Genomic DNA, 27,825 nt, shown 5'->3' on the forward strand with positions numbered 1-27,825 from the left:
AGAGAGAGAGAGAGAGAGAGAGTATAATTACTTACTTTGACTCTAAATTTTGTCCTGTTTCACCTAACAGTGTACCCCTTCTTCACAAATATTATTCATTTTATGTGTAATCACAACTCGTCACGTGTACACGTAAATTCACCCAAACCAGTAGTACAAGTTCGGAATGCGGCCGTGAATCTCTGACTCAGTTATCCTTTTACGACGACATTGGATATGCGTTCATTGGTCACGCCTGAGCTGTTCATTGATCGAGCATTCATTGAACCCATACAGAGCCCTACCCTCCCCATAGACAAACACAGCGAGAAGCACCCCAGTCCAGGGTACATCCAACTGTCAGGTAACGTTGTCTATTTAATACCTGTGTATATTTCAACTGAAATGTGTTATGTTTAATATATTTTAACGTAAGATGTATTGAAGTGACTCGATAAACTGTATAGATCACGTGACAGTGTTTGGTTTACTGTGTAAAGTCACTGGAGGATGACGAAGATAGACATGTTTCTCACCTGTGAAGTAACTGTGAACGGGACGGTTGACCGTACCGAACGAGGTGTGTTCACAGGTCCTTCCCGCGTCTAGAACATTTTCACCTCGGTCCGTCTCATACTCATTCCCAAGTTCGTTCAATCTGGCGACGAGTCAGGCAGGCATGTTATCTTGTACTTGATCTCCTTTTGGCGTGGTTAAGAACGACCTAGGCCTGTTATTTAACATCAGTGCTTAACACCTTGAAAGCTGACAGCGTTTCCAGTGACTTCTTAACGTTGATGGGACGGTGGGGTAGCCTAATGGTTAAAGCGTTCGTTCGTCACGCCTAAGATCAGGGTTCGATTTCCCACATGGGTACAATGTGCGAAGCCCATATCGTTGGAACACTGCTAACGACGGCGTAAAACCATACTCACACAGTCACTGTTCGTGTTGATTTGGAGTCTACAGATTCGTTCCTTGCGACGATCCTTTGTGAATAAAACAGTTTCCAAAATTTCAGTTTTCAAACTTTCATAGTTTATCCAAACAATACCAACGAATTCATACTATATGTAATATTGCGTGTCACGATTAACGGGAAGTACGTTGCATGTCGTTGGATACATTCTGTACCGCAGTAGTATTCAAGTATTCACATGGGAAAAGGCAACACGCATAGAAGTCCTCAGAATTCAATATTCGATGAGGCGTAATCTGAAACATTCTTTTCTATACCGAGCAAGTTTAACGTCCTGGTGTAGAACGCAGTCATAGTGGCAGATAGACAGAGAGCGTGCGTTTTGCTGTCTTAAAGAGCTTCCGTATGTCTCATGAACCTATTCGGTAGAGAAAGACTGCTTCACACTCTGACGCACACTGCCGCCCTCGGCGTAGTGTCCCAGAGCTTCGACCTGGAAGATCCACAGACGGGCGAATGGTATAAACACCGAGCAAGCAACATTTGACTGGACACCGCGGCGTATTGTTACTCTTGTGAAAAACGCAGTAAATATCATTTCATGCATTTGTAAATGGATCGTGACTTATTTTTGTAAATGTGGTAGTATTGTGCTTTTTTTGGGTTTCGTGTTACGGCTTGTGGTTTCTGCCATTAATTGCCGTTTTATTGATTTAGCTGTGGCCAATTCAGCAATATGTGTTTGATATCTTTCCTTTATGTATTTAATGAATTTTAGATGGTGCATGACCCGTGAAGATCCGGGTTAGAATTGGCCTTAGGCAACCCATGCTTGTCGTAAGAGGCGACTAACAGGATCGGGCGGTAAGGCTCGATGACTTGGTTGATACATATCATCGTATCCCGATTGCTTAGATCGATGTTCATGCTGTTGATTACTGGATTGTCTAGCAAAGATTTGATTATTTACAGACCGCCGCCATAGAGCTGGATTATTGCTTAGTGCCGCGTTAAACAATAAACAAAACAAACAAAGATGGTGGTACACTCACCTGTGTACTCGATAATTATCTTCCTTGCTCATGACTAGATCATGAATTGTCTCCATTAACGTCATCAACTGTTGTCACTAACGGACAACTAATGATAGACAACTTTATTGTTAATCAAACTTTGCGGACACCAGGCAAAAGTTCGAACCTACTATTACTTTGTTTGTCTGGCACCTGAACCAAATCCAGTGATCAGTATGAATTTATACAAGCGTCGAAGTCTAAGGCATTTTCGATTTTCAATTTTCTACGGTTCGTTAATTTCAGCTGACCATGGTTTTGTTTCCAAGCCTGCCATCGCTTCATCTGTTGTTGGCGACGTCTGTATCCCTGGCGCTCGTTGTGGAAGGTAATGTACACCTATCTATGTCATTTAGATAGCGTCACTGGAACTATACCCCATTTGAGATCCCAGTGGGAACGGTGCAAACTACCTCGGGAGGTCATTCTGTTTACAGAATTGCAGTGCACCCATTCAGTCACGTTGTTGGATTATTGAAGATTGTGACGTTAAACACCACCACCACCAACAACAACAACAACACTATTCTCCCAGGCGTGAAACACTTGTTTCTTGAAGCCACGTAAATCATGTTACGCCTTCAGATGGTTGGCTCGGGGCCTAGCCTTTTATAATAAGGGGCAATTTAGCTTTGCCGAGTAGCCTTCATTTGGTGTGCCACATCAAGCTGGCACACAGAATGTTTTTTCCCAAAACACCCACAGCCCAGTACCCCTACCCATAGTTAAAAAAACAAAGGGATTTTACCTACTTATGGAAAAGTCCCAAAGAATAATTAGTCAATGAGAGAGAAGTATGCTTCAGTGAAGCGCCAGCCCAGCATCCCCTGAGAACTAGTCTGTCTGACACGCCTTGCTTAAAATTCAGTACTGTTAACAGTGGCGTTATACAAAACTCACACAAACATTCTGAAGGATATTAGGGCTGCGACGGGTACTCGGGTACTCGAAATCCGCGTCGGGTACACCTGGAATCGAGTCCTATTTCTAGGAATCGAGTACCCGGAAAGGGAGAGAACTCTGTAATAACAAGGGCAGATAATAACTTGTCTTTTTCATAATTGACGTAACACACATTTACATCATTGGTATTGTCCGATTAATGAAGGTTATTATTAACGACTGTAATTTATCTACGCATGAGCGGGGGGAACGAAAGGTTCTGTGTTTTAACGAGGAATGTAAGTAATGCTGTTACTCTTTATGTTGGTTAAATAGACGTAAATTAAATAGACTAAGATCTGTTTTAATGTCTTTTTGTCATCCTTTCAAGTTTCTATAATAATCTCTGTCAACTCGTGATTGAATATTCAGACAGATGACAGAAGCGTTGTATTCCTTACATTTCCGGGTACTCGATTCCGATTCGGGTAAGCACATGCGGGTACTCGATTCCATTTTTTCTACCCGTCCCAGCCCAAAAGGATATAGTTCCAAAACGACGTTCACTTGAATTGTTTCGTGAGTTCAATATTGCTTCAGTCTTCATCTGAACACCATTGACCTATCTTGTGGGACAACAGGAGAATAAGACTAGATGACTATTATAATGAGACACGCCGCCCTGTAATACCTTTGAGGATCCTATGTATAATCGGTGTGTATCATAAGTTGAGTTTTATCATAGCGTGTCATGTTAATGTGAAATGAAAGCCCAGAGTGAAGCAGTAAGTAAACGGATTGGTGATACCTACGAGAAGGTATATAGTGAGTGAGTTTAGTTTTACGCTGCTTTTAGCAATATTCCAGCAATGTAACGGCGGGGGACACCAGAAATGGGCTTCACACATTGTACCCATGTGGGGAATCGAACCCGGGTCTTCGGCGTGACGAGCCAACGCTTTAACCACTAGGCTACCCCACCGCCCCAGAAGGCATATAAACAAACAAACAAACATAGAGGGTACATCAACCCATGGGTCCCGAGGGTCCAGTGAACAACGTAGTTATCTTACCGAACACCTCAATGTTAAGTTTGAACTGTTTGAAGCACGGGTATTGGATCATAAAAGGAGTACCGGAGTTAGGCAACAGCCCAAACACTACTAACAGGAAGTATCAAACGAATTCCCACAGTTCGGCATTTCCAGTGGGTAACATAGAAAATATGTAAGCTCGTAAGCGGGGTACATCAGAAAACGACATTTATGTGTGAGGTAAGACAAATGACAATGAAATATTGGATTCGAACTGACCCGCGGATCCGGGTACGCCCAAGGGACGCAAACTACAAAGCGTGGTTTTACATATTGCTATCACCCATTTCTCGAAAATACTACTTCCCTTGTACGAATTATCACATGTGACTAGCATGTCTTCCTTCCTTAGATGAAAGGTGTCCCCCGGAATATTTTCGGCTGCCACACTACAATACCAACTGCTTCTACATCGGCTCATCGACCACGTGGACGGACGCCTGGAAAAAATGTCACAGTGACCTTGGTATTGTGTACAGCTTCAATGACCTGTCCACGACGAAGCCAGGCACTCCGTTTTCTTTCTACCTCAACATAAATGGTGGGTATGCAGATGAAGTAGATCCTGACGTTCATTTCCAAGCAAAAAAAGTCACACGAAACCCTGTTTGGATTTCTCAAGTGTCATGACGTGAAGCAGTTTAACAGTTCGACGTTACGCTTAAATAACAATGACGATGCCACTCATGATATGTCGAACTTGTCTGGGATGGATGTCAAAACGTTTAGAGTACCTCCTCCCCTCTCTCTCTCTCTCTCTCTCATCTCAAACTGAATTTTAATTGGCGTTTCATTTGAGTTTGACTTCTCTTAACGGTGACTTAACTTTTGGTCAGATCTGGGTTTAGATGAGCACTATCAGGCTAACTGGACACTGTCTTGCCGCAGCATGTCGAATAGCACGAGGAAATAGAAAGTTGACCAATTTGTGGAGTGCTCATAAGTTGGTTAAGCAATATAAAATAAAATACTTCTTTGAGTTGCATTTTAGAAGAAGTACAAAGATGACAAATGTTATTTATGACAAAATGTGAGTGGGGCGTTTCGATACAGATTCGCACGCACGAAATGAAATCATACGATGTTGTCCATTACTGGAATAAAACACCCTTGTTTAAAACACCATGCAGACATTGTTGATTTTAAACATAAAAATATAAGTGCCTTTCATCGAGTCGGGTTTAGGACAGGACAAAGTGACATTACGCTAGTAAACGATTAACTAACCTTACGTTAGTAAAAGACAAAGGGAGAAATACATTTGTGTTTCTAAATGTACTTTAATCATAAAATATGAATACTGATCGTGATTTTATGTTCAATAAGGTTTCTTTTCTTGAATATTATGGGTTTGTAGACGTTATAGTTTAGAGCACCGTGTGATGGTGTTAAGGGGTAGAGAACGTTTTATCATGATAGGTAAAGAGTCTGATTTTAAAATGTTGTCTTTTTATCTATTCAACGTTGTTTGTTTTTCTTAAATTTATGTACAGTACATTCTGTTGCTGTACGCAGGTATTAATCGAACATGGACCGGTATACACATACTTGATGGGAAACTTAGAATGGATACTCTCGAGAACCCTGGCGATATTTCAGAGAGGTTTGTAGATGAAATTCACTCTTTTTCTGATTTTTCAGAAACACTGTCTCGTTACAGTCGGATCGTAGTTCCTGCAAGTAATAATAATGTGTCCATTTATATAGCACCAAACTCCACACTAGGTATGCTCATAGCGATAACAATCAAGGCACAGCACATTATTACCCCGGATAACCCAAGCTGCCTGTTAGGCGCTAGAAGGTTATAGTCACATGACTTATCCCACCCACCTGCTGGGTGAACAGAGGCTATCTTGAACAAACTCATTTGCCTAAGGTGAGACCACATGTATCACATGTGCTTCGTTGTGAGGCAGGACTGAATTCCAAGAAACTCTCAGTGCAGTGTATGAAATAAGCCAAAAGCCCAGCCAGACATCAGGGCTGGTAACTTTAAAATGTTACCAGCCGAAAATGGATTTAACCAGACCAGACACCAAGATATGGTGGATTCACTCAGATGTCGGGCTGGCAAGATGTAAAATTAGACCGTCCTTCAGAAATCTAGCCCGTCTCGGGCGGTCGGACGGGCCTTATATAATTATTTCATACACTCCTCTCAGAAGTGAAGCTGCCAAACACGGTCGCCCATCCAAATAGTCTCCGCGCCCGACGTTGCTTAACTTCACCTGATTTGTGACCTGAGCCCAATGCACAGGACCACACACCCCCACCAAGTATTATACATATGATCTGAGCACATCACATTACAAGGCATGTCCGAACGAACTTTCACAGGCTGTGACCGACAAGAAGTAGACATAGACCCATTAGAAAACCAGCACTATCGAGCCTAACGACACTTGTGTCACGACTTTCATTCACGACGGCGCTCTGAAAAACCAACATTGATTCCTAATAATAGCGAGAGACAATGATTTTGACGGATGCCGTGGCAAAGCCTGCAACAATCGTGATTGACTCGCGTTATTCCATGGTAAGCCGAATGGTACTCGAGTCCCTGCAGTGGCAATTTTTGTGGCCTGGGTTCCGTCTAAGCGCAAACGGGCGTAGGTAAAGGTTTGTCAACCCTTAGGATTTAAGCATATATCCGAAACTTCACTATTGTAGATGCTATTAAAACACATCACACTAATTCTGAATGATTGTTTGACCAAGTCTTGGAGTCATACGCGCATTATAATCGGACATACCCCTCATCAATAGCCTTTTTGTATGTTACGGAAATTGTCGAGGGGTGACGAATGTTTCATATCTGGTAAGAGACACTCCGAGTCGGATGAAAAGTCGTTCTGACGTGACCCGATAGAGGATCTCCTGAGACCTCTGTTTCTTTGTGGGTTCGTATTTGAAGAGAAACTAAGTCTGATTTTACTGTCTGTAATTTTAACATTTAGAAATAAAATCGTCAATTATTAACAATTGAACATATATACTAATGTAATAACATTTTCGAAGTTTGCTTTTAGTTTGAATTCAACAATTGCCGTGAACATTCTCAAAAATCAATTTTAATAATTGTATATACTAAATACTGTACTATTTGTATATACATGAGTTTCAAATGAAATATTCAACATTGTTCCCTATTGTTTTGCACCAGGATATATTGGGGTCCTGGACAACCTGACGAAGGAGAGCCAGGAGACAGACAGTTGTGTACATCAGCAACCTTCACTGGTACGAATATTTCACTATCAGAGTCATTACTAAACAAAGCAACAAGAACCTGACTGACTGAAGCTCTGATTTAGGAGGAACCAGAGACATGGTGCAGTCAGTAACCAATGATTGTTTTGAAAATACACCCTTTAAAAACCCGCAGGGAAACCTGACATGTGAAACACGTTCGTGCGATCGAAAACCGTCAAAATCAAGAATTGTGATGAACGTGTTTCATGATTTTGACGGTTTTCGAGAAGGTCGATAAATCACTGTAGACCATAAATTTGACAATCATCTTGCACCACACAGTTGTTTGAAAATGAAAATTGTTCACATGCACATTTCACGTCATACACCAATCATCTTTCAAGAGCGATTACTGTACAAACAACTATTGTCATAAGGAAGTGCAAATGGTGATGCACTCTCAAAACATTCATTATTATCATATCAACATTGATTGACTCCGATATATCTCCCAATGTTTTCAATCGTAAATTAAAAATTAATAAAAAAAGTTTCCCTACATTTATTTTGAAGAGTACATACAATGTGCAGCTGCATTGTCGTATCTTGGGCAGAGTTGGAATTAACATGTTTCAACTGAATTGAACTGTACTGATCCTTGACCTTACTGTATAACGCCTTACATCTAATTGGCGGAAAATAGTTATATTCTTGACATACTTCTATCTGACGGGTCCCTTTCCTCTTTATTATATCACAGTTACTGTTTCTCGAAGGCGAAATGTTGTTTTGTCTGAGGGGTCGCTTCTCCTTCCGCAGAAATAGGCGTCCCTTCACCCTGCCAGGACCCGTTTATTGGTGCTTGAAAATGTAGATTCGACCTGATTATGATCCCTGTCATCATAGCGTAATCGTGTCATACAGTGTGAATCCTGGATCATGAAAAGATATAGTATCCCTGGGATGATCAAATATATGCTTTGTCGTCATTTCAGGACCTGCTGAGACAAGAGAGCAAGAGACTCCTGAACCTCAAAGATGGGATTATACACCAGTGTCACTCACCGACTGTGATGCAGTGCGCCTACCATACGTTTGTGTAACCGAACAACTTTTGAGACTTAATCTCCAGATAAGTATGATCCATTTGTTTCCATAGAGTGAGTGAGTGAGTTTAGTTTTCCGCCGCTTTTAGCAATATTCCAGCAATATCACGGCGGGGGACACTAGAAATGTTTGTGGTTTTTCCATTGTGTTTCGTGTAATTGCCACAATGTGAATCCTGGATCCTTTGTTTCAAATAACTGCCACAATACAATGTGAATCCTGGATCCTTTGTTTCAAGTTAGTGCAATACAAGCTGGATCCCAAATGCCAGCTTCACATAAAACATACTACTACGGTGTAGCCTCTTGGTGTTAATAAACAAATTGTATGCATGTAACACTGCCTGTGGAATATGAGATCTTGAGTGGAGAAAAGCGTACTCTCAACAGACTTATGAACACAATATGAAATCCGTTAAACATGCATTCCGATTGTAAGCGATCGATAAAAGCGAAGACTAACAATAATGAGAACAATAATAATATCATCACCATCAATATCATATCTGTGTACCGCCTCCGTGGTGTAGTGGTTAGAGCGTCCGCCCGGAGAGCGTCCCCGACCGCGTCATACCAAAAGACGTTAAAATATGGTACTTGTTGGTCCCTGTCTGGCGCTCGGCATTAATGGGTACAACAAGGACTGGTCGGCTCGGAGTCAGTATAATGTGTCTGAGTGGGGTATTCATGCTTAACTGCGGCATGGTATCTCAGTGAGCTAGCACTATAAAACCAGCTTAAGTCAGGGCTAGTACAAGCAGCCGCACATACACCCGCATGCACGTCGTCATATGAACGAAATATTCTCAAGCACGACGTTAAATCCAATTTCACCTCACCTCACCTCATATCTGTGTTGCACAGGATCCGTCCTCCCAAACACGCCCATACACTATTGCATCTCCATCAGATTCTTCATCACATAAACACTCAGCTGCCTCAAGTGACCAGTTCTGAACTTGTCCGTGTCTATGATGTCCATCTGGGGTTGCATCTGACCAGTACCGTTGTTGTACAATGACCATAATATTATTATATTCTTTCGTTATTCCAGTGTCGTCGTGTCCGCGCGGATATTACGGCTCCCCATGGCTCCAACAGTGCTACAAGGAGCAAGGTCTTGCTACTTTTGAGGACGCAGACAATGTCTGTACACAAGACGGTGGACGGCTAGCCCGAGTAGACTCCATATTCCACCATAACGTGGTTTCCCGGGCAACCACTCAACTGATGATGGGTATAACAGGTATATACTCACTCAGTAAACTACGTTTTAACTAACATGGTTATAACGAACGCCGGACATAACGAAATGTTTTGGGGGTTGGAGTGGTGTTCCCGGCCACTTGCTGATTCGAAACGACCAGAACGAGCAATGGGTGTAAAGAACTGTATCCATAATATATAACTGTAATATCTTAATGTTATCGATCTGTCTGACGTTGATGACCCAACGTATTTGACGAATTTCCACCGTATTTGACGTATTTCCAACGCCGTGGGTAACGTTCACGTGATATTGACAGCCATAGTATTTCTCCATGCGCCTGCAATCTCTGGAGGTCAGAGTGCAGGCCAAGACGTTCCTTGTGTTAGTGCTGCAATTTTCTGTTTAAACACTCGCGCAAAGACGTGAAATATCAGAGGTGTCTTAAGATCACACTTAGAAATGACTTCTTTATTGTTAAGTAATAGACTTACTTGTATGAGCGGGTTAGCCGGCTGACTTTGTGTGCTGGTGATTAGGTGCCGGACTCTGAGGGTGTGGGTTCGAATCCCGGATGGGACTCAACCCAACAAAAGGACTAGAATCTGTACTTTACTGAGGAAGTGTAATCCCAAGTATAACTTGTGTTACATTTGACCACTTACTAAATGGCATTGTGTAAACACTGTGTGATGTTCAGAGTATCTGTGACAAGTTGCCTACTGACATTAACGGACATGAACCAGTCAACATATGTTCGACACATGAATCATTTTACACATCTGCAATAATAATAATTGTTGATGTCATAACAGTAAATTAAAAAATATAATGGTACGCATAGCCTATAGATTATTCATTATAGAAACTGTAGCGACGAGTCTATAAATAGAAAATATTCCATCTTCCTTTTTAATTGGTACCTGATGACACGATGTTCTGAAGGAAATATTCTGCTCCCGAAAATGCTGGAAAATCATAACGTGTTTTTATGCAGGACAGAAGTTTGGAAAATAATGTGTTTGGTAAAGTGCATGTTCACGAAAATGTCCACACTATTCTTCATTTATGGACACTTTTGTGGAGTTTGAACTGTTTGCAGAAGAGGTGGAAAGTCCGGTAAGTGGGCCTACGTGGGTCGGTGCTGGTAGTTCGTGCAACGTCATCGACAGACAGTGGTCCAGTATGTCTTACCACTGGAACTGCGACTCAAGACTGCCGGGTTTATGTGAAACACCCGCTGTTTATGAAGGTAACCCTACTACACATACACAGACAAGGCTGATATTTTGTTGTCAGTTTGTCTACTTTCTTCCGCTTACTAATCCCTAAACCTACCGTCCACAATGTGAATTATGGTCCCCATTAAAACACTAACTTTCGTGACAGGGCCACAATCAAACTGTTGTCTGTTGTTTCTCATTACCGTTAAATGGATCAGACTGTCGATTTTTTTCATTTATTTTAGCCAAACAAATATGAATTAAAAACTCTCTCTAAGCATGAAAAATAATGGTATGGAGATGTTTAAATTTGTATTTGTAAATCACGTTTAGCAAGCCTGGTTGTCGGGGCGGGTAACGATAAAACGTGTAAATTGGGAACGAAACAAATACCTTTCAATGCGGATCTAATTTAATATGTCCAATTATAAGACTTTCACTCGGAGAACAAAACCCGGGGTGGTTTTTTTTCGAGGGACCGCCATTTGGTCGTCTCACTAATCTGTTCACTGAACACACGAATCAAATATTGTTGTTTTTCAGAGAAGATTGGCATTACTGCTTCGGTACTAACAGAGCTCACTACACGTCCAATTGGAAAGTCCGGCGATTTGGAGGTTTTTCTACCCAAAGAGTCCAGATTTCGCGAAGTTGCTCGACTGAACTGTAACTTCAAGGGTTATAACCCTGAGAAACATGGCGTGACATGGTACCGTAATGGTACCGCACTACCCGTGGTGATGTATTCAACGTCGAGGGACGGAGTCCATCTGAACGTCTCTCTCGGTTTGCGAGACGCACCAATAACATTGGTGGGATACTACTGGTGCGAAACCTTCAACAGGAACGCGACGAGGCTTGAACGTTCAAATAACATCTTCCTACGCTATATAGGTAAGAATCTACACACTTGTCATCTTTTAGTCAACGTTTAATGTTCATTCGTGGAAGCGTTTACATGACGTAGTACTACGTTGACCGGTTAAAATCCGGGTTAGGTTTGGTCTTCAGCAACCCATGCTTATCGTAAGAGGCGACTTACGGAATCGGTCACAGGATTGTCTGGTTCAGACTCGATTATTTACAGACTGCCGCCATTATAGCTGGAATGTTGGTGAGTGCGGCGTTTAACAACACACAGTGTAGTGACAAAACCCTGAACAAGTGTATCCATCACAACGTATACATTGTTTTGCGCTTAACAGAAACTGGATAATGTAATTAACCTCTACAGGCAAATAACCTATCACAAGCTCGAACATTTTACTTGTTGTTTATTCTATTTCTGTTTTTAAAATGGTTCTATCATTTGCTAAAACAATTGGATGACTGTTTTATTGTCATTAGTCAATTACCTATCCAGGTAGAATTCGTTCCAGATAGTTTTGCAATCATGTCGTACGATTCCTTCTACATCATGTATCTATGAATCATGTTCAGTTATTGATGGTCCCAAGACTAGACTCTATTCGCAAAACGTTGAGCGTATCCTGCTCAATCGGTGACACAAGTCACAAACACACGCAGAGCTAAGTCAAGTGTTCACCACTGCAGACATGGGAACTTAATGAAACTTAATAACATGAATGTTTTAACATATCCCCCCACCGCGGGTCAGAAAATCGATAAACTAAGCCCCGGCTTACTATCCAGCACACCCAATACATAATATAAATCCGGTTCTAAGCCGGGGCTTAGTATATCGATTTTAAAGAGTCGTATGATGCCCGTGGACAATTTCGTAGGAAGTACATTCTTCATTTAGCTAAGACGTTAAGAAATGTAGACAGTATTGTTCGACAAGAAAGAAACGTTGGCTGTTGGATTGTGGAAGCCACATCTCTTGTCATACAGACTGATGGATATTTTATGGGTCGCTCTAAATCTTTATGTATGGATCTTACTATGATGTTCTCTCTACTTCTCGTGTGGTTTACTGAGAATCGGAGATGTCACGAGTGAGTGAGTGAGTTTAGTTTTACGCCGCAATCAGTAATAGTCCAGCTATATGGAGGTGGTCTGCAAATAATCGAGTGTGGACCACACAATCCAGTGATCAACAGCATGAGCATCGAACTACGGAACTGGGATACGATGACATGTATCAACCAAGTCAGCGAGCCTGACCACCCGATCCCGTTAGTCGCCTCTTAGGACAAGCATGGGTTACTGGAGACCAATTCTAACCCGGGCATGAGGTGTTCCCGAAAAGATTCAGTATGTCTTGCCTCACTGCGTCTGTTCAAGGGACTTTAGTAGCTAACTATATTACACCATATCAGATCAGCGGATAATTTTCGATCGCTAAAATCACGGGAATGGGTCCAGCGATTAGACTAGTATTACCTGAATGCCAGCCCAGAGGATGCTGTGGACACACAGTTTTCTTCGACCTTTTGCTAGTACAATCAACTCTGACGTGCCTTGAGTGAGATATGTATTTAAACCTTTTCTGTTCTTTTTTGTGCAGATGAAGATCTGCATGCGGGGAGCATTGAGCTCCAACAAACTGGACTGATCCCTCCAAGCACTTATAACATGTTCAACTTAGCTGGGGTCGTCACTTTCGATATAGACAAGATTGTGAAAGCTTATAACAGCACCCCAAGGAACATATTTCCTGTCTTCATACATCCACTGAGATTTAGGTAAGAGAATCCGTGTTTCTTACATTTTAATATGGACTGTGATTCAGAGGACAAATCCAGAATCTATGTGACACTGTATAGTGAGGAGAGGTGAAAGGGAGGATATCGTCGCCCTCAACATTTTGGCCCAGTATAGTGACGTCTTTGCACGAGTGTGTGTGGGCTGTTTGTACTGGACCAGAGTTAATTAGGCTGGTTTTAAGTAATTAATTTGTCCGCTTAGAAATCGGTTGAATGTGCCAGGTGTCCACACTTCATGACCTAGTTATTTAATAATATATATTGTTACGGTTAACAATTTGCCGTGACAAAAGGTTTAAGAGTCCCCTTTGAACCAGCAAAATAGAACACAGACAAGTCTAAAATATTCAATAATATATTGAACAAACCATGAGCAAACTACAATGAATGACAATACAAATTTCTAGTACAATATGTAATTGAGTCACAAATCTAAAATACTGGTCACAAATATAAAATGCTAACTCACCAGAGTCTTAACATTCACAGTGAGATCAAATATACTGACTGAAGGTAGTTTACAATGACAGCAGTTGAATAGACAAGCACGTTGAACAACTTGACGATGGCAGACAGATGTGTATAAATCCAGTCATGTGAAAGTTCCGTCGCACTACTCAACAACCAGCCTTTATAGCTCTTACACGGTTCTCGAGCATTCTAGCAAAGCTAGACTCCCTAGGCCTCATAATTCTCTCAGAACGATGCAGGATTTTCTCGAACATACGACCGGAAGTCACAACAAAATATAGCCAGCCATGGGAGGCAACTCTGAAGTGCTATGAAAAGGCGTACCGCTAAAAATAATATTGCCATTGAACATTTATGATGTGAGATGCGAGCTAAAACCCACACTCGAAACTTTAAACATTGTGACCCATAATAATTATCACTTAATCAATGTGATATTACAAATTACAAAAAAACCCTCTCATAACAATATATTTGGTGCAACAGATTAAGAGAAGTTGTCATCATGAAGCATCTTGCTATTATTACTGGGCTACAGGCCATTTTCATGTACAAACAAAACATTGAGGAATGAAGGATTGATCGTAGGCTCTGATGTTTTACTTTCCCTTACTTTTCAGAAATGATGGCGCAGTATTGGATTTCATATCATACCAGTCTTCAATAATGACTGATGGTTTTCTTGATCAGAAGGAAAATCTGAAAATGACCAAAGAGGACTTACAGACAGGATTTAGCATTAAAATCGCCCAGCGGAATTTTTTCCAGCCCCGCACTCTTCAACTCAGAAGTATTGGTAATGCATTCATGGATTCATCTGTGGTATCAATACAACAAAATGTAATGGTATTCATCACGGGTTTGTCGTTGTCATATAATAGCTACCGCAAAAGTTTCAATGTATGATTCAGAAAGGGGATTTTCAGTGCAGAGTTGTGTCCCTTATGTGTACCAGACACCGATGATTGCCTTCCCTATGATTATGTTTCTTTGTTTGCCATATTTTTGTCCCTCAAGGACCATTTCATCGCTTCCGTTTTTTCGTTGTACCAAACTCACTCATTCACTGTATATTTCTCAAGAGTACCAAGTGGACTATTGTACCACTGAGACAAGAATTTAAACAAATCTATTGAAAAGGACCAATATCGGTACAATTATAACATGCAACACAATATTCTAGATTGTGATCTCCCACACAATTCCGGTATTGGGAAACTATCATCACTGTCTTCAGATTACTGTTTTGACTTCAAACATGTGGTGGAGGAGACGGGCCAGGAGTTCCTGATTCCCCAGACCAGACTCGGGGAGACATTCTACTCTCCACAGCGCTGTCTTGTCAGTATGTATACTCTGCAGCTTGTGCAGATATTATTATCATCATTATTATATTACGTTGTCGTCTCATCGTCAGGTATCTAAAAAGTACAGGGAAGTAATAGTAGTAGTATATTATATGGTAGTAGTAGCAGTACTAGTAGTAGTAGTAACAGTATATTTTTAAGTTGTGACAAAAGATACACTCATAGTTATTGGTTCCACCTTTATCACCATAAGACCTCATTAATGTTTCAAACAGACAATCGAGCGTTTGGTGAAATCGAGTGCAAGGGGGACAAACTGTACGGCGCCTACTGGGGAGACTTCCAGCTTAATCGTGTCTGCGACGTCCCTGAACTACCTGACTCCCCCATATCTCCATCCCTAGAGATACTGTCGAAGGTATATTTTCTACGTTTCATGTGTCTCATCCATTTACTTCAGTCCAACGGGATCGGATTGTCGATTTGGTGCCATTGTACCAAACTTTCAATGTTAGGTTTCCTTCAGTTTGCTCAAAACTATTTGTCATTAAACTTAATGCGTATATCAAAATAATGCTCTACCCATCCCCACTAATGATCCGACAGGGTCTACTATGTTAACGTCGTTATTAATTTCAATCTTCTAGCTTAGATTTCTTCCTCATTGCTTGTCCCAGGTTGCTGTGACAGATAAAAATGTGGAGGAGGTCCTTCAGAATGCTTCAACCATCATCAAAAATACGACCTTGACCGTGATCGACCTCCTTTATGTGACAAGTATAATGGAAAACAGTGAGCAAGTACCGGAAATCAACATAAATGTAGGTCAAGCTTTAATTGCAATACGAGAGTGTTATTGGTTGTGTGAGCTAGTGAGTTTAATTTAAAAACGCGTGTGTTCGTTTTTCGTTGCATTTCATTTTGTTCAAATTTGGTACCAAGGTGTCGTGGCGGGAGTCACCGACACCAGTTGAATCTAATGACCTTGCGACAACTTGCAAGGTCACAGCAAAAATCTGAGGGTTTTGCCAATATAAAAATTGTTAGCGCGATAACTCAAGAGAGAATTGACAGATTTCGCTTAAAGGTCGTACCCAGGTGCTAAGGATGTGCGGACACTAGTTGATTTGGGCGACCTTCAGATTGATAAATACTTTTGGGATACCTTAGTATCAAGGGTGCTCTTAGCTAAATGACGAAAACTGATATTCGTCCTTATACATCGATATAAAATCTCCAACTGTCCTATGTGTCATGTTTTTGGGGCAAATATCTGTTGAGGGTTTGATAGACAGAGGGGAGATTCTAACTGGTATATCTAACACACTTAAATGCATGTAGAGTTGGGATTGGGGAGGGGGTGTTCTAACGGGTATATCTACGAGGGGCGTTCAAAAAGTAGTCAGCCTCACCAAGAATATGATACAATTACAGCTGTTTTATGTTTTATTTTTCTACATATTATCTGTCAATCTAAAGCAAATTTGTTTTGCTATGTTCTATCCTCACGATAACTAATTTTGTTTGAGTTTTTGTCTTGGTACTCCAAAAAACGCACAATCTGCAATAAATGCATCTCAAACAAAATGTGCAAGTGAGTGAGTGAGTTAAAAGTTTACGTCAAATCGGCAATATTTCAGCCATTTCTTAGGTATGTTACTAACAATATATATATAGTATTATATACACTTTAATAACCTTTCAGCGACGGACAGTATAACGAGTAGATTATCACACATTAATAAAAACTAGTTTGACTTCAGCATAAAATGCTAAATCATTTCAAAACAACACAATATAAAATCGGGCTACAGAAGGCAACGGAAGGTAGATCGCCATGCTAGGGACCATGGGGACTTACGTTACTTTTGCTACCTGCATGGTCTCTAGCTGGATTTATATCATCTCCTAAGCTTTTGGCGAATGTTTTAGCAATTTAGCCTTAAATTAAAACTACAAACATTCTACGATCAACCTTCTGGCAATGATCAACAAACATTGTATGGTGTGGTCTTATGTACCCTCTTCGGAGGACAATATTTTTCGCTACTTCAACCATCTCCGCGGGTAGAGCCACTAACAATCATAGTTATCTATTCATTCGACCAAATTTAAGAAGAAGGTATTAATTACAGTGTATGATCGATCAGAGTTGAGAGAGAATGGTTGTTACATGAAGTCACTCGCCATTGTCGCTCTTCGCTGTTTCCTCTGATGACTTAACCACACCTATTGTTATATCAGCTACATATTTAAAAAATCTTCATCTAAAGGAAATATCCGCTCCCTTTGACCGTAATATAGTAATATTTCAATTACACTATGTATATCAAAAGTTCATAACTTTCCAAGGTTCATGTTCTTGCTCGTACTTTGAACCCTGCCCCCTTGTTTGTTCATGAACAGTAAATTTACAGTTTGCACCATTCTCATGCAGTTTATACTGTTAATCTCAATCTGGGTACTCATATCTTAGACGTGGACTGTGTGAGACAAGCAGTGGGGGTAAACCTTGTTTGTTGTCAGTAACCTGGACATTCTGTGGCTAGTTCCAAGGCGACAAAATTTTCTGGAGGATGGTGTCATACTGATTTTGTGGTTGACACTTTTACTGCTGCTGAGATATTCTACACGATAGGCCCTGTTATTACTTTGGGCCAAGGACGAAGTTTGTTGCGTGTCCAACTGGTGGGGCTGGGCGACCTCGACTTTGTTAACTGCTGAATATTAGAGATACATAGACTGCATTTTTAAGCTAAACTATTGTGGCGATCCATTACGGTTCAGCCTCATGAGCCACAAGAAAAGCGACACAAACATTACACAAATTGTATGTCTGATGTTTTCGATTACATAAACTAGCTCACATGATTAATATCAAAATGTTGAGCGGTAGTCGTTTAATGTAAGATAGTGATTGTGTAGGTATGTTTGCCATACGTTTCATGTTAACCTAGCCAGTGGTTGCATCATTAAGGTCAACCAAATGAACAGTGGTCTTTTCCAAGAAGCCGTCTTCAGACGTCATCGATGACGAGATGAATAGACTTCATTTCTAACCGGAGCTATTGTGGCCATCCATTACGGTTCCGCCTCATGGACAACAAGAAAAGCGACACAAACATTACCCAAATGTTATGTCTCTTATGTCTGACGTTTACGATTACATAAACTTGCATACATTTTTATAAGTTAGGATAATGTTTAAAGTCACTTAGGCAGTATTTCAGCCATATCGTGACTAAGAAAGTTGTAAATTTATAAATGAATAAAAATACAAATTTAGAGAATATACTAAATTGTCTGCAAAGGTCAGTAAAACAACTAGATTCACAGATATAAATTTAAAACTAGTAAATAAATCCAAAATATTTTAACTATAAATGACAATGCAATATAAAAACAGGTGGAATAAGACAAGGTGTTTTTATTGTACAGATCCTCACGAAGAGGATTAAACACACAGTTATAAATAGGGTTGGACTGATTCGAAAAACGTTTAAGGACATACTGCAAAGATAATTTGATACGGCGATGTTTTAATGATGGCTTATCAGCCTCGACATATAGACTGTCGATTGGAGAAGTACGAAAAGATCCAAGACGAAGTCTCAGACTTTGATGGTGGATAGAATCTAAAACTTTAAGGTTGCTTTTGCAGGCTCCACCACAGATAATGGAGCCATAATCCAGTTTGGTGCGTACAAGTGCTCGGTAGAATTTGAGGAGGGTTTCTGATTCACCTCTCCACTTTGTATTAGAGATAACTTTTAGCAAATCAAGGGCCTTCAGGCATTTATTTTGTAAATATTTAATATGAGGTCGAAAGGTCAAGTGCTCATCAAAAATTAAACCCAAGAATTCGCTTCTTTTACCACTTTGGGTGTGTTATCTAAATATAAGTCTGGGTCTTTGTGAGGTTTATATTTGATTTATATTTTAGGTTTTTGATTTTGAAAATTTGAATCCATTTTCCAAACACCATTTATTAATCTTGTTTAAACAAAGCTGCAGTTGTCTTTCCATAGATGTGTATTTTTTCCACTACAAGAAATGTTGAAATCATCCACAGATAACCATCATAAAATGTGCAACAAACATTGTGCAAAAAACATTTTGTATGTTTTTTAAGATTGGTAGAAGTCCGCTAGAATCATACTTAGATATCAAAGTGCACAAAAAGGCAATTTGAAACTACAATCGCTTGTGTAAGTAACTCCCCCTTCATGTTGACTGAAAGAACTTGTTTTGGAGACACTACCCACACCCCTTTCAGATGACGTAATCCTAAGGACATAACGTATTCTAATGTTTTCACTTATTCATACATGATGCCAAGGATTCAAACTAAATAATGAATGTCAGCTCTCAATATGTTGTATGTCTAGACAAGATGTTTTTGAAAGATTAAAATGGGGGTGTCCTTAAAAAACGGTCACCGTATAAATATAAGTCAAACAATCCTAATCTTTCAATGTTGATTATGACGGGAAGTCATCCATTACTATACTGAACATATTTTATATGATATTATCTAAAGGCATACCATTATCCAAGAGGTACCCAGTGACAGATCGTTTTTCATGTTAGGCAAATTTTAAAGAATATTATACCTCAAAGTGTTGTGATGACTAATATCTCGTTAACCACATTACCAACACATGCGCAATTTTGGATATGACTTTGCTAATGATTCCTTGAAAATAAAATGGAAGCTTTTCAAACAATGGACATCGAGAATATATTTAGGCTGACTAATTTTTCAAGGCCCCTCGTAACATACTTAAAAGATTTCGAATACTTCTGACCTATTTAGATACAAAAAAGAAAAGGAAGAAAGTAAACAATATGAAAAAAATAGCCAAGGAAAACTTTTATTCTAATTTTGATAACTGTTTATCACCTGAGTCTACTCAATCAGGTGGTTATTGGATGATCTTTAATCAACCTTTTTTGTTGAAAGGTACTACTTCATAGGGACCCATTCCCCCTCTTGTAACTGAGGATTCTGGGATATATCACTAATTACAGACCTATTAGTTTACTATCTATCCTGGGGAGAATTCTTGAAAGAATAATGGTAAAGCATGTGCACAACCATTTCCATGAACATAGCATTTTAAGTAAATTCAAGGCAAGTTTTACTGCTAGTAATACTACTACATCTCAACTCATAGAAATGCATCATAACATATGCTCAGTCCTAGATAATAGCCACCTTTACTGTTTGGTATTTTGTGACATTTCAAAAGCTTCTAGGTTTATTTCAAAAATTAGAAAATTATGGTGTTCGTGGAAACGAACTTAGTGGGTTAACTATCTATCTGATAGACGACAGTCTGTCTCTGTTAATGGAACATTGTCAAAAGAACTAAATGTTACTGCAGGGGTTCCTCAAGGATCTGTCCTTGGTCCATTTGTGATCCTTGTATATATCAATGATTTACCTGGAAATTTATAAAATATCACAAGAATTTTTGCCGATGAGGCATCAATCGGTGTTGCGGGAATAGATGTAAAATCCATAAAATCCATAGAATTTTAGCCCAGTTGAATAAAAGGGCAGAAAAGTGGTTAGTTGGGGTTAACCCTTATAAGACTTAATCTATGCGTTTCAGCCATGGACATTGGCCTCATGTCCCTGATTTGATCTTCAATAATGAACATTTGGAGAGTGTACATCAACATGAACATCTTGATGTCATCTTATCAAGCAATACAAGTCGGTCTTATCATGCAACTGCTTTAATAGAAAAGGCCTCTAAAATAGTTTCCTCATTACGGTCGTTAAAGTACGTCCTACCAAGAAATATTTTATCAAGCATGTATGAAATGTACGCAACACCTATCTTAGAATATGCCTCTGAGGTCTTGGATAACAAATTATTGTCCCGCAGATATTTGTGACAAACTTCAAATGGTTCAGCTTGAATCAGCAAAAATTGTAACCTGCCAAAATTCACTTCAAGAGCTAGTTTGTACAGTAAAACTAGTTGGTTACCTTTATAAGTTAGACGTACACATAACAAACTTTGAACCTTTTACCAAAATTGTTGACATGCAAGCTATCTTATAGACTTACATCCACAATCTACTGAAACGATTTCTCAATACAATTTGCGGAACAAGTCTAATTTGGCTATTCCAAAGTTCCGAACGACAGTTCTTCAAAAGTCATTTATAAATGATTGTGCTTGTTTATGGAATAATGTCTCCTCCACAATAAAATATACCAATTCATTTCCATCATTTAAATTGAAATTATCTGAAAAAAATGATACTATTCCTAAAGATTTCCTATTTGGTGAAAGGAAGATGAATATCCTACACACTAAGTTAAGACATTCATGTAGTTCCTTAAATGGTGATCTTTTTCGTGTCAATTTATCTGAAAGTAAAGCTTGCCATTGTGGTGCTCTTGTGGAAGATGCCAATCATTTCTTTCTAATATGTCCAAAGTATGTCAGCTGCCGGTTTGATTTAATACAAGGCTTTGAAATCCTAAAAGTTAGCTTAGATATTAACACCATTCTGTACGGCAGCTTTAGTCTGCCACAAACTATAAATGAAAATATCTTTAATCAAGTCCATAAATTCTTCGTACATAGTAAGCGTTCCAATTAATGTGTAATATGTCTTTCCTCTGTTCATTGTCCATCACATGAATTTTTCCATGCAACTGTCGGAAGCGGGCTTTAATAAGTTCAATAACTTGAGCCCAATTCCTTTAAATACTGAATAAAATACATGTATGTTCAAACAAACAAACTTTAATACCTGTGGAGGGGTGGGATGGGGTGGTGGTGATGGGGTGGGTGGGGTGTTCTAATGGTTATATCTAACATACTTAAATACACAGAGGGGGTAGTTCTAGTCCTAAGGGGTATATATAACATACAACAATAAAAACCATCATGTATTAATGACCCACATTTTCGAACCTTTTTTCAGCCCCTAAAAAATACTTACGATGGATTTTTTAATGAGCTGCGTCCTTCGAGCCTGAAAACCTTTTAATATGGTTTAATGAACCTTTGTCATTTAACAAACAAGTAATGACGTTGTGCATTTTTATTATAGATTCTAAAATCTATGGTAACTTTTATAAGAAATTATTTGACGACATTCTCATGGTTGGAATATAGCCGACTTAATAGATAATAAATATGAGTGCCCTTGTCTTATCATGTTTACGACACAACTTCCTTTATTATGGAACAAGTTTTTATGGATAACAACTTTTTATTTCGTGAGTGCGACGTTTCGATACAGATTCTTGTACCGTTGTCAAGCAAGAGATTCTTGCTTGACAACGGTACAAGAATCTCTTGCTTGACAACGGTACAAGAATCTGTATCGAAACGTCGCACTCACGAAATAAAGAAGTTGTTATCCATAAAAACTTGTTCCATATTATATGTCTCAACTTCTAAAATGCCACTCAAACAAACTTCCTATATCTTGGTATTTTCTGAACCAGAGCAAGGGTTATGCCGATATTTAGGTCGTTAACATAGTAGGATATGGTCACGCATATAATTTTCTATTTATTACCGAAGTCTTTTATTGAGAAAATTACGCGATAATCTACTTTCCAACAAAGGCAGGCTCCCCGTCATCATGGTATTTAGAAGGCGGCTTCTTAGAAGCAACGTGACGTCATAACATTGTTTCATGGCGTCATTTCACCATGACAAAGTGCTATTTTACCCGGTGCATATCGTATGGAAACAAAGGACCCCTCGTATGTTATAAGCATTGTTATTATCATTCTCTGAGGTTAATGTCACCCGTTGATTTCTTTGTTGTATTTTGGGCTGTGAAACTAATGTTTTCCTTAGTATACACATAACAATCAAGGGTCAACAAACATTGTATACCTTACAGAAAGTTTGACTTTACTTTGATAACGAGCACATATGATCAATTTCTTGAAACAAATCAATACAATTTAATAGCATTTCTACATTTTATTTTAAATGCATCAATCAAATACAACAAATGAGTAGACAGATTGACTGCTACATGTATGTGGCAAGGAATAACCAGGCGCCAGCGATTCATGATATCCTTAGCAAATTTAACATCAAATTCCCTTTCATAAAATATACAGTAATATGTAGTAATATGATGAAGAAAATAATACGAACCAGGTTAAACTATGACAACGCAATATATGAATGTATGATCGAAACATAAATCATAATAAAAACATCAAATTAACTTCAAATATGCCCTTGCAGCAACATTGAAAATAATTCCAAGATGAAGAAGAATAAACGTACTTTTCAAAGCGTAAACTAACAATATCCTGTTATTTTTGGATATGCCACGAAGAAATTCAAAAGGTAATAGAATAAACATTAAAGTATTGAAAGCTATTGCTCGTAAAATATGTCCTTGCGTCAACAGTGAAAATAACTCCATAATGAAAAACAATAAACTTTAATATTCAAAACAAACACAAATAATCTCTGGTAGTTTTAAGACGTGTCACGAATAAGTTCACAGCTGGTAGAATTAACATGAAATTATAGAAACCAATTGCTAACAAAATTTTGAAGATCCGTAATGAAAACGTTTTTGTCACAAACTCAGATATTACACCCGCTACAGGTTGATACCTGAATATCGCAATAATCCTCTGCGTGACCCTGCAAATTATCTAAACATTACCGAAACTGTCATTGGATGCCTTGATACAAAATGCGAACAAATTCCATCCATTAGTTTGGGGGATGAGCACAAGTTCCCCAATCAACTGGTAACTCAATCATTTCTTTCTTGAGTTATCGCCCTAACAAGCTTATATGATGTACGAAATGCAGCGAAAAATGAACACACGCGCATTTACGAATGATTGAAATTTACGTAAATATTTATTACACTTTACCGCAATTAAAATTATTACAATTTACGTCAATTTTTATTACAGTTTATGTCAAGGGTTATTACAATTTACGTTTTTATTACAATTTACGTCAAGGGTTATTACAATTTGCTGCAATTAATACAATTTACGTTTTATTACAATTTGCGTCGTAACACTGGATATTTTTGAACTTTTCACTGCTTCAATTTTTCATGAGTGGCTTCCGACATTTATGACATATTTATTATATATTTATAAGTTCGATTAATGTGTAAAAAACAACCTGGAATAGAATATTTCCGCATTTTGGTAAACATGTAACTTCAGGGGTTAAATACACTAAACCATAACAAAATATGAAAATACAAGATAGTTATCCCCAATTTTTCTTTAGTTTCCACAAAATGGAAGTAATGTGCTGGCTTTAAATATCATTACTCACGTACGGAAACATTCTGTATATTTCAGGCTGCTAAACGCTTTCTCGACATATACGAGACTGTTTTGGAAACAAGTGACAAAGTCCTGGTGGAATCCCAAACATTAGGCAAAGTTGCCAACAGGTATGATTACTCAACACTAAACAATGTACGTTGAAATATTTGTTCAACTTAAATGGGGATTTATAGAGATCTTTTTCATATAAAACTATCGTAAGTATTTCAAATTTATCTAATTTTAATATACCTCTACTACATTCAGTATCCCCAATGGCAATCAATCCGTCCATGGAATTATTCTGAAATTAGTAATGTTGTTGAAGTCATAATCAACTTGAAATGTGTTGTAATGTTTAAACAGGGTTCTAAAGGCAACGGACATGGCGATGGGAAAACTGAAGACACAGCCATCTGGCCAACAAAAGCTTGTTTCAGACACTATTGGTACGGAGGTATGGGAAACAACAGGGATGGGTTCAGGTAACCTAAGAATTGGTCTGCAGCTCATAGACAATGGCACAATGCTGCAAGATGAGAGCCTGGTGCCCATGTTCCGAACTTCCGATTTGAATCCTGACACATTCGGCAGTATTTTCTTCAAGAACGATTTCCTGTCTGAGCTTGATGAAGGTAAGGATGTATCGACATCACTCAATGTCATAGCAACGTAGAGTATATGTTTACGCTGCATTTCGCTATACTCCAGCAATATCACGGCAAGTGACACAACAAATGGGCTTCACACATTGTACCCTTGTGGGGAATCGAACCCGGTCTCCATATCTGCACAATGTGGGAAGACCACTTCCGGTGTTCTCCGCCGTGATAAGCTGAGCCAATGGAACAGTGTAAACATTTTCGTCGAAATTAATTTAAACATTAGTGAATTGTTTTGTAAATACAATAGATGACAAACCTAAGTCGATATACACTAAACGCCAAAAGAAACGTTACCCTCCTTCCTTAATGTCGGAGGTACCTATCTTCAGCTGGAGTTGTGATGCGTGGACGTCCACTTCTTCGTCTGTCTACGGGGACCCCAGTCTGTCTGAAGCCCTGAATAAGTCTTATAACCGTGATACGGTGGCATCCGAGGGCGTTGGCAACAGCATTGTATGTCGACCCCATCTGCACCATCCTTATGGCTCTTTCTCTCCCTTCAGCTGCTAATCGTGGCATAGTTCTCGTACTTGTGTATCATATCATTCTACATGTGAAATGGATGCAAATACTGCTTGCATATTGCTTCGTTTTGGCGATTGATATTGCTATGTGTAAACAGAAAATGGAAAATGTTCCTTTGCAAGCAAAAATGCTAACAAAGATAACTTTAGATGTTCCTAAACATTTTTTCACAATATCAAAGACACGTTTTACTTGTTTTGACTAATGCAAATCAGCAGAAAATGTTTTAAAAGACTGAAATCATAGGAATGATTATTTTACAATTTTACACACTCTACAACAGTTGTTTCTTGTTTTAATAGTTGAAAAATGGTGTCTTTAAATGGTTTATCTTTGTCCAAAACCAAAATTATATTTCAACCTTTCATTTGGACATCTAAATCACTGTTATTTGTTTATTTCGGCATGGACGAAAATAGGACAATTTAACTCTTCTGAAAAAGATGCATTTCACCTAAATATGAATGCGTTTGAGATATTATTTTCGGAATTTGCATAAAGCTGTGTTGTTAAGCTTTCTTGTAAACTAATACCTTCTAACATATCTTTGATAGTGTTTAAGTAATTCATAAATGTAGGAGGGTAACGTTTCTATTGGCGTTTAGTGTATACAATAAACAATTTTATAAACGGATATTGTAACTACAATATTAACTTGAATGAATATGGATTTGCTGATATTCGATTTCTAATGATTGTTCATTACTTGAAAATGTACGTAGGTTGGCAGTCCCGCTTAAGTACCGAGCAATGGCGAGCATACCATTTTCATTCAGATGTTATTTGCTTTGCTTTGCTTTGCTTTGCTTTGCTTTGCTAGGAGATAGGATATAATATTTTGAGTACATATTCTAGTTTTCTGACTTTGTGTGCTCACCATCAGGTGCCTGACTCTGAGAGTGGGGGTTCGAATCTCGCATGGGACTCAACACTACAAAAGTACTAGAATCTGTACTTTACTCATAAACTAAAATCACAAATATACTGACTGACTGAGTTTGGTTTAAGCCGCTTTTAGCAATATTCCAGCAACAAAACGGCGGGAGACACCAGAAATGGGCTTCACACATTGTACCCATGTGGGGAATCGAACCCGGGTCTTCGGCGTGACGAGCCAACGCTTTAACCACTGGGCTACCCCACCGCCCAAATCACAAATATAACGTGTTACATTTGACCACTTTCTAAATGACATGGTTTATTTATAGCTTTCGGCCGTGGTAGCCTTGCCAATTTACACTTATCAGAGAGGTTCACAAAGTCCGCAGTCTAGACTACCAGTTGTCCGACTTCCATTTATGTTGAAGCCGCGGTGGCTGAGCGGGTTAGGCGGCTGACTTTGTGTGCTGGCGATTAGGTGCCCGACTCTGTGAGTGGGGGTTCGAATCACGAAAAAGTACTAGAATCTGTACGTTCTTGAGAATGTGTAATTCCAAATATAACGTGTTACCATCATTAAGTTGACGCTGTTTGTATCAAACACGTAAGGTTGGGTGGTTTGTTGTTTAACGCTGCCATCAGCAATATTCCAGCTAAATGGCGGCGGTCTGCAAATAATCGAGTCTGGACCAGACAATACAGTGATCAACAACATGAGCATTGATCTACGTAACTGGGATGCAATGACATGTGTTAACCAAGTCAGCGAGCCTGACCACCCGATCCCGTTAGTCACCTCTGACGACAAGCATGGGTTACTGAAGATCAATTCTAACCCGGATCTTCACGGATCTTCATGTCAAAGTGTGTAATTGAACAAATATAGACGGTGTCTTCCCATTACGCAGACAGGCAGTTCACAGACGCCTTAAAACAACAACATTTACGGTTCAATGAACAGATTAGCTACTACCTGTTACCTACACATTATAATGGAATAGTCCAAATAAAAACACAAGAAAAGAACTGGAGGTATATTATCTACTTAGAAAGATGGCCGAAAAGACATTAATTTGAAATTTGATTGCTGCAATATATAAACAGTTGATTTTCATAAACCTTTGGGTTTAACCTTCTCGTCTAACGCGAGTTGGCGGCATCATATTGAAAACATTGTCAAAAATACATTTAAAATAATTGGAGCCTGCTAAAGTTCCTACTAAATAGAAACAACAGGTGTTTTTCTTCAGGATTTACTCCCACCTTAGTAGGCAGCCGGATTTACTCCCACCTTAGTAGGCAGCCGGATTTACTCCCACCTTAG

General features: G+C 39.1%; 1 protein-coding gene across 1 annotated transcript in view; it reads left to right on the plus strand.

Moving 5' to 3' along the window:
* The first annotated feature begins 279 nt into the window (after window positions 1-279).
* Window positions 280-27,825, plus strand: part of LOC124253968 — a 35,394-nt gene continuing 7,848 nt past the window's right edge. Inside the window, exons 1-16 of the mRNA XM_046687820.1 lie at window positions 280-343; window positions 2,218-2,299; window positions 4,300-4,488; window positions 5,463-5,550; window positions 7,114-7,190; window positions 8,138-8,278; window positions 9,303-9,494; window positions 10,558-10,707; window positions 11,222-11,572; window positions 13,149-13,326; window positions 14,439-14,614; window positions 15,056-15,163; window positions 15,401-15,543; window positions 15,803-15,946; window positions 24,466-24,560; window positions 24,799-25,067. Coding sequence (XP_046543776.1) covers window positions 2,224-2,299; window positions 4,300-4,488; window positions 5,463-5,550; window positions 7,114-7,190; window positions 8,138-8,278; window positions 9,303-9,494; window positions 10,558-10,707; window positions 11,222-11,572; window positions 13,149-13,326; window positions 14,439-14,614; window positions 15,056-15,163; window positions 15,401-15,543; window positions 15,803-15,946; window positions 24,466-24,560; window positions 24,799-25,067 — 2,377 coding nt within the window. The 5' untranslated portion in view covers window positions 280-343; window positions 2,218-2,223. The remainder of the gene's footprint in view (window positions 344-2,217; window positions 2,300-4,299; window positions 4,489-5,462; window positions 5,551-7,113; window positions 7,191-8,137; window positions 8,279-9,302; window positions 9,495-10,557; window positions 10,708-11,221; window positions 11,573-13,148; window positions 13,327-14,438; window positions 14,615-15,055; window positions 15,164-15,400; window positions 15,544-15,802; window positions 15,947-24,465; window positions 24,561-24,798; window positions 25,068-27,825) is intronic.

The sequence above is a fragment of the Haliotis rubra genome, unplaced genomic scaffold (genome assembly GCF_003918875.1).
Source record: "Haliotis rubra isolate DU_JTF1 unplaced genomic scaffold, ASM391887v1 Scf56, whole genome shotgun sequence".
In the NCBI taxonomy this organism is placed as follows: Eukaryota; Metazoa; Mollusca; class Gastropoda; order Lepetellida; family Haliotidae; genus Haliotis; species Haliotis rubra.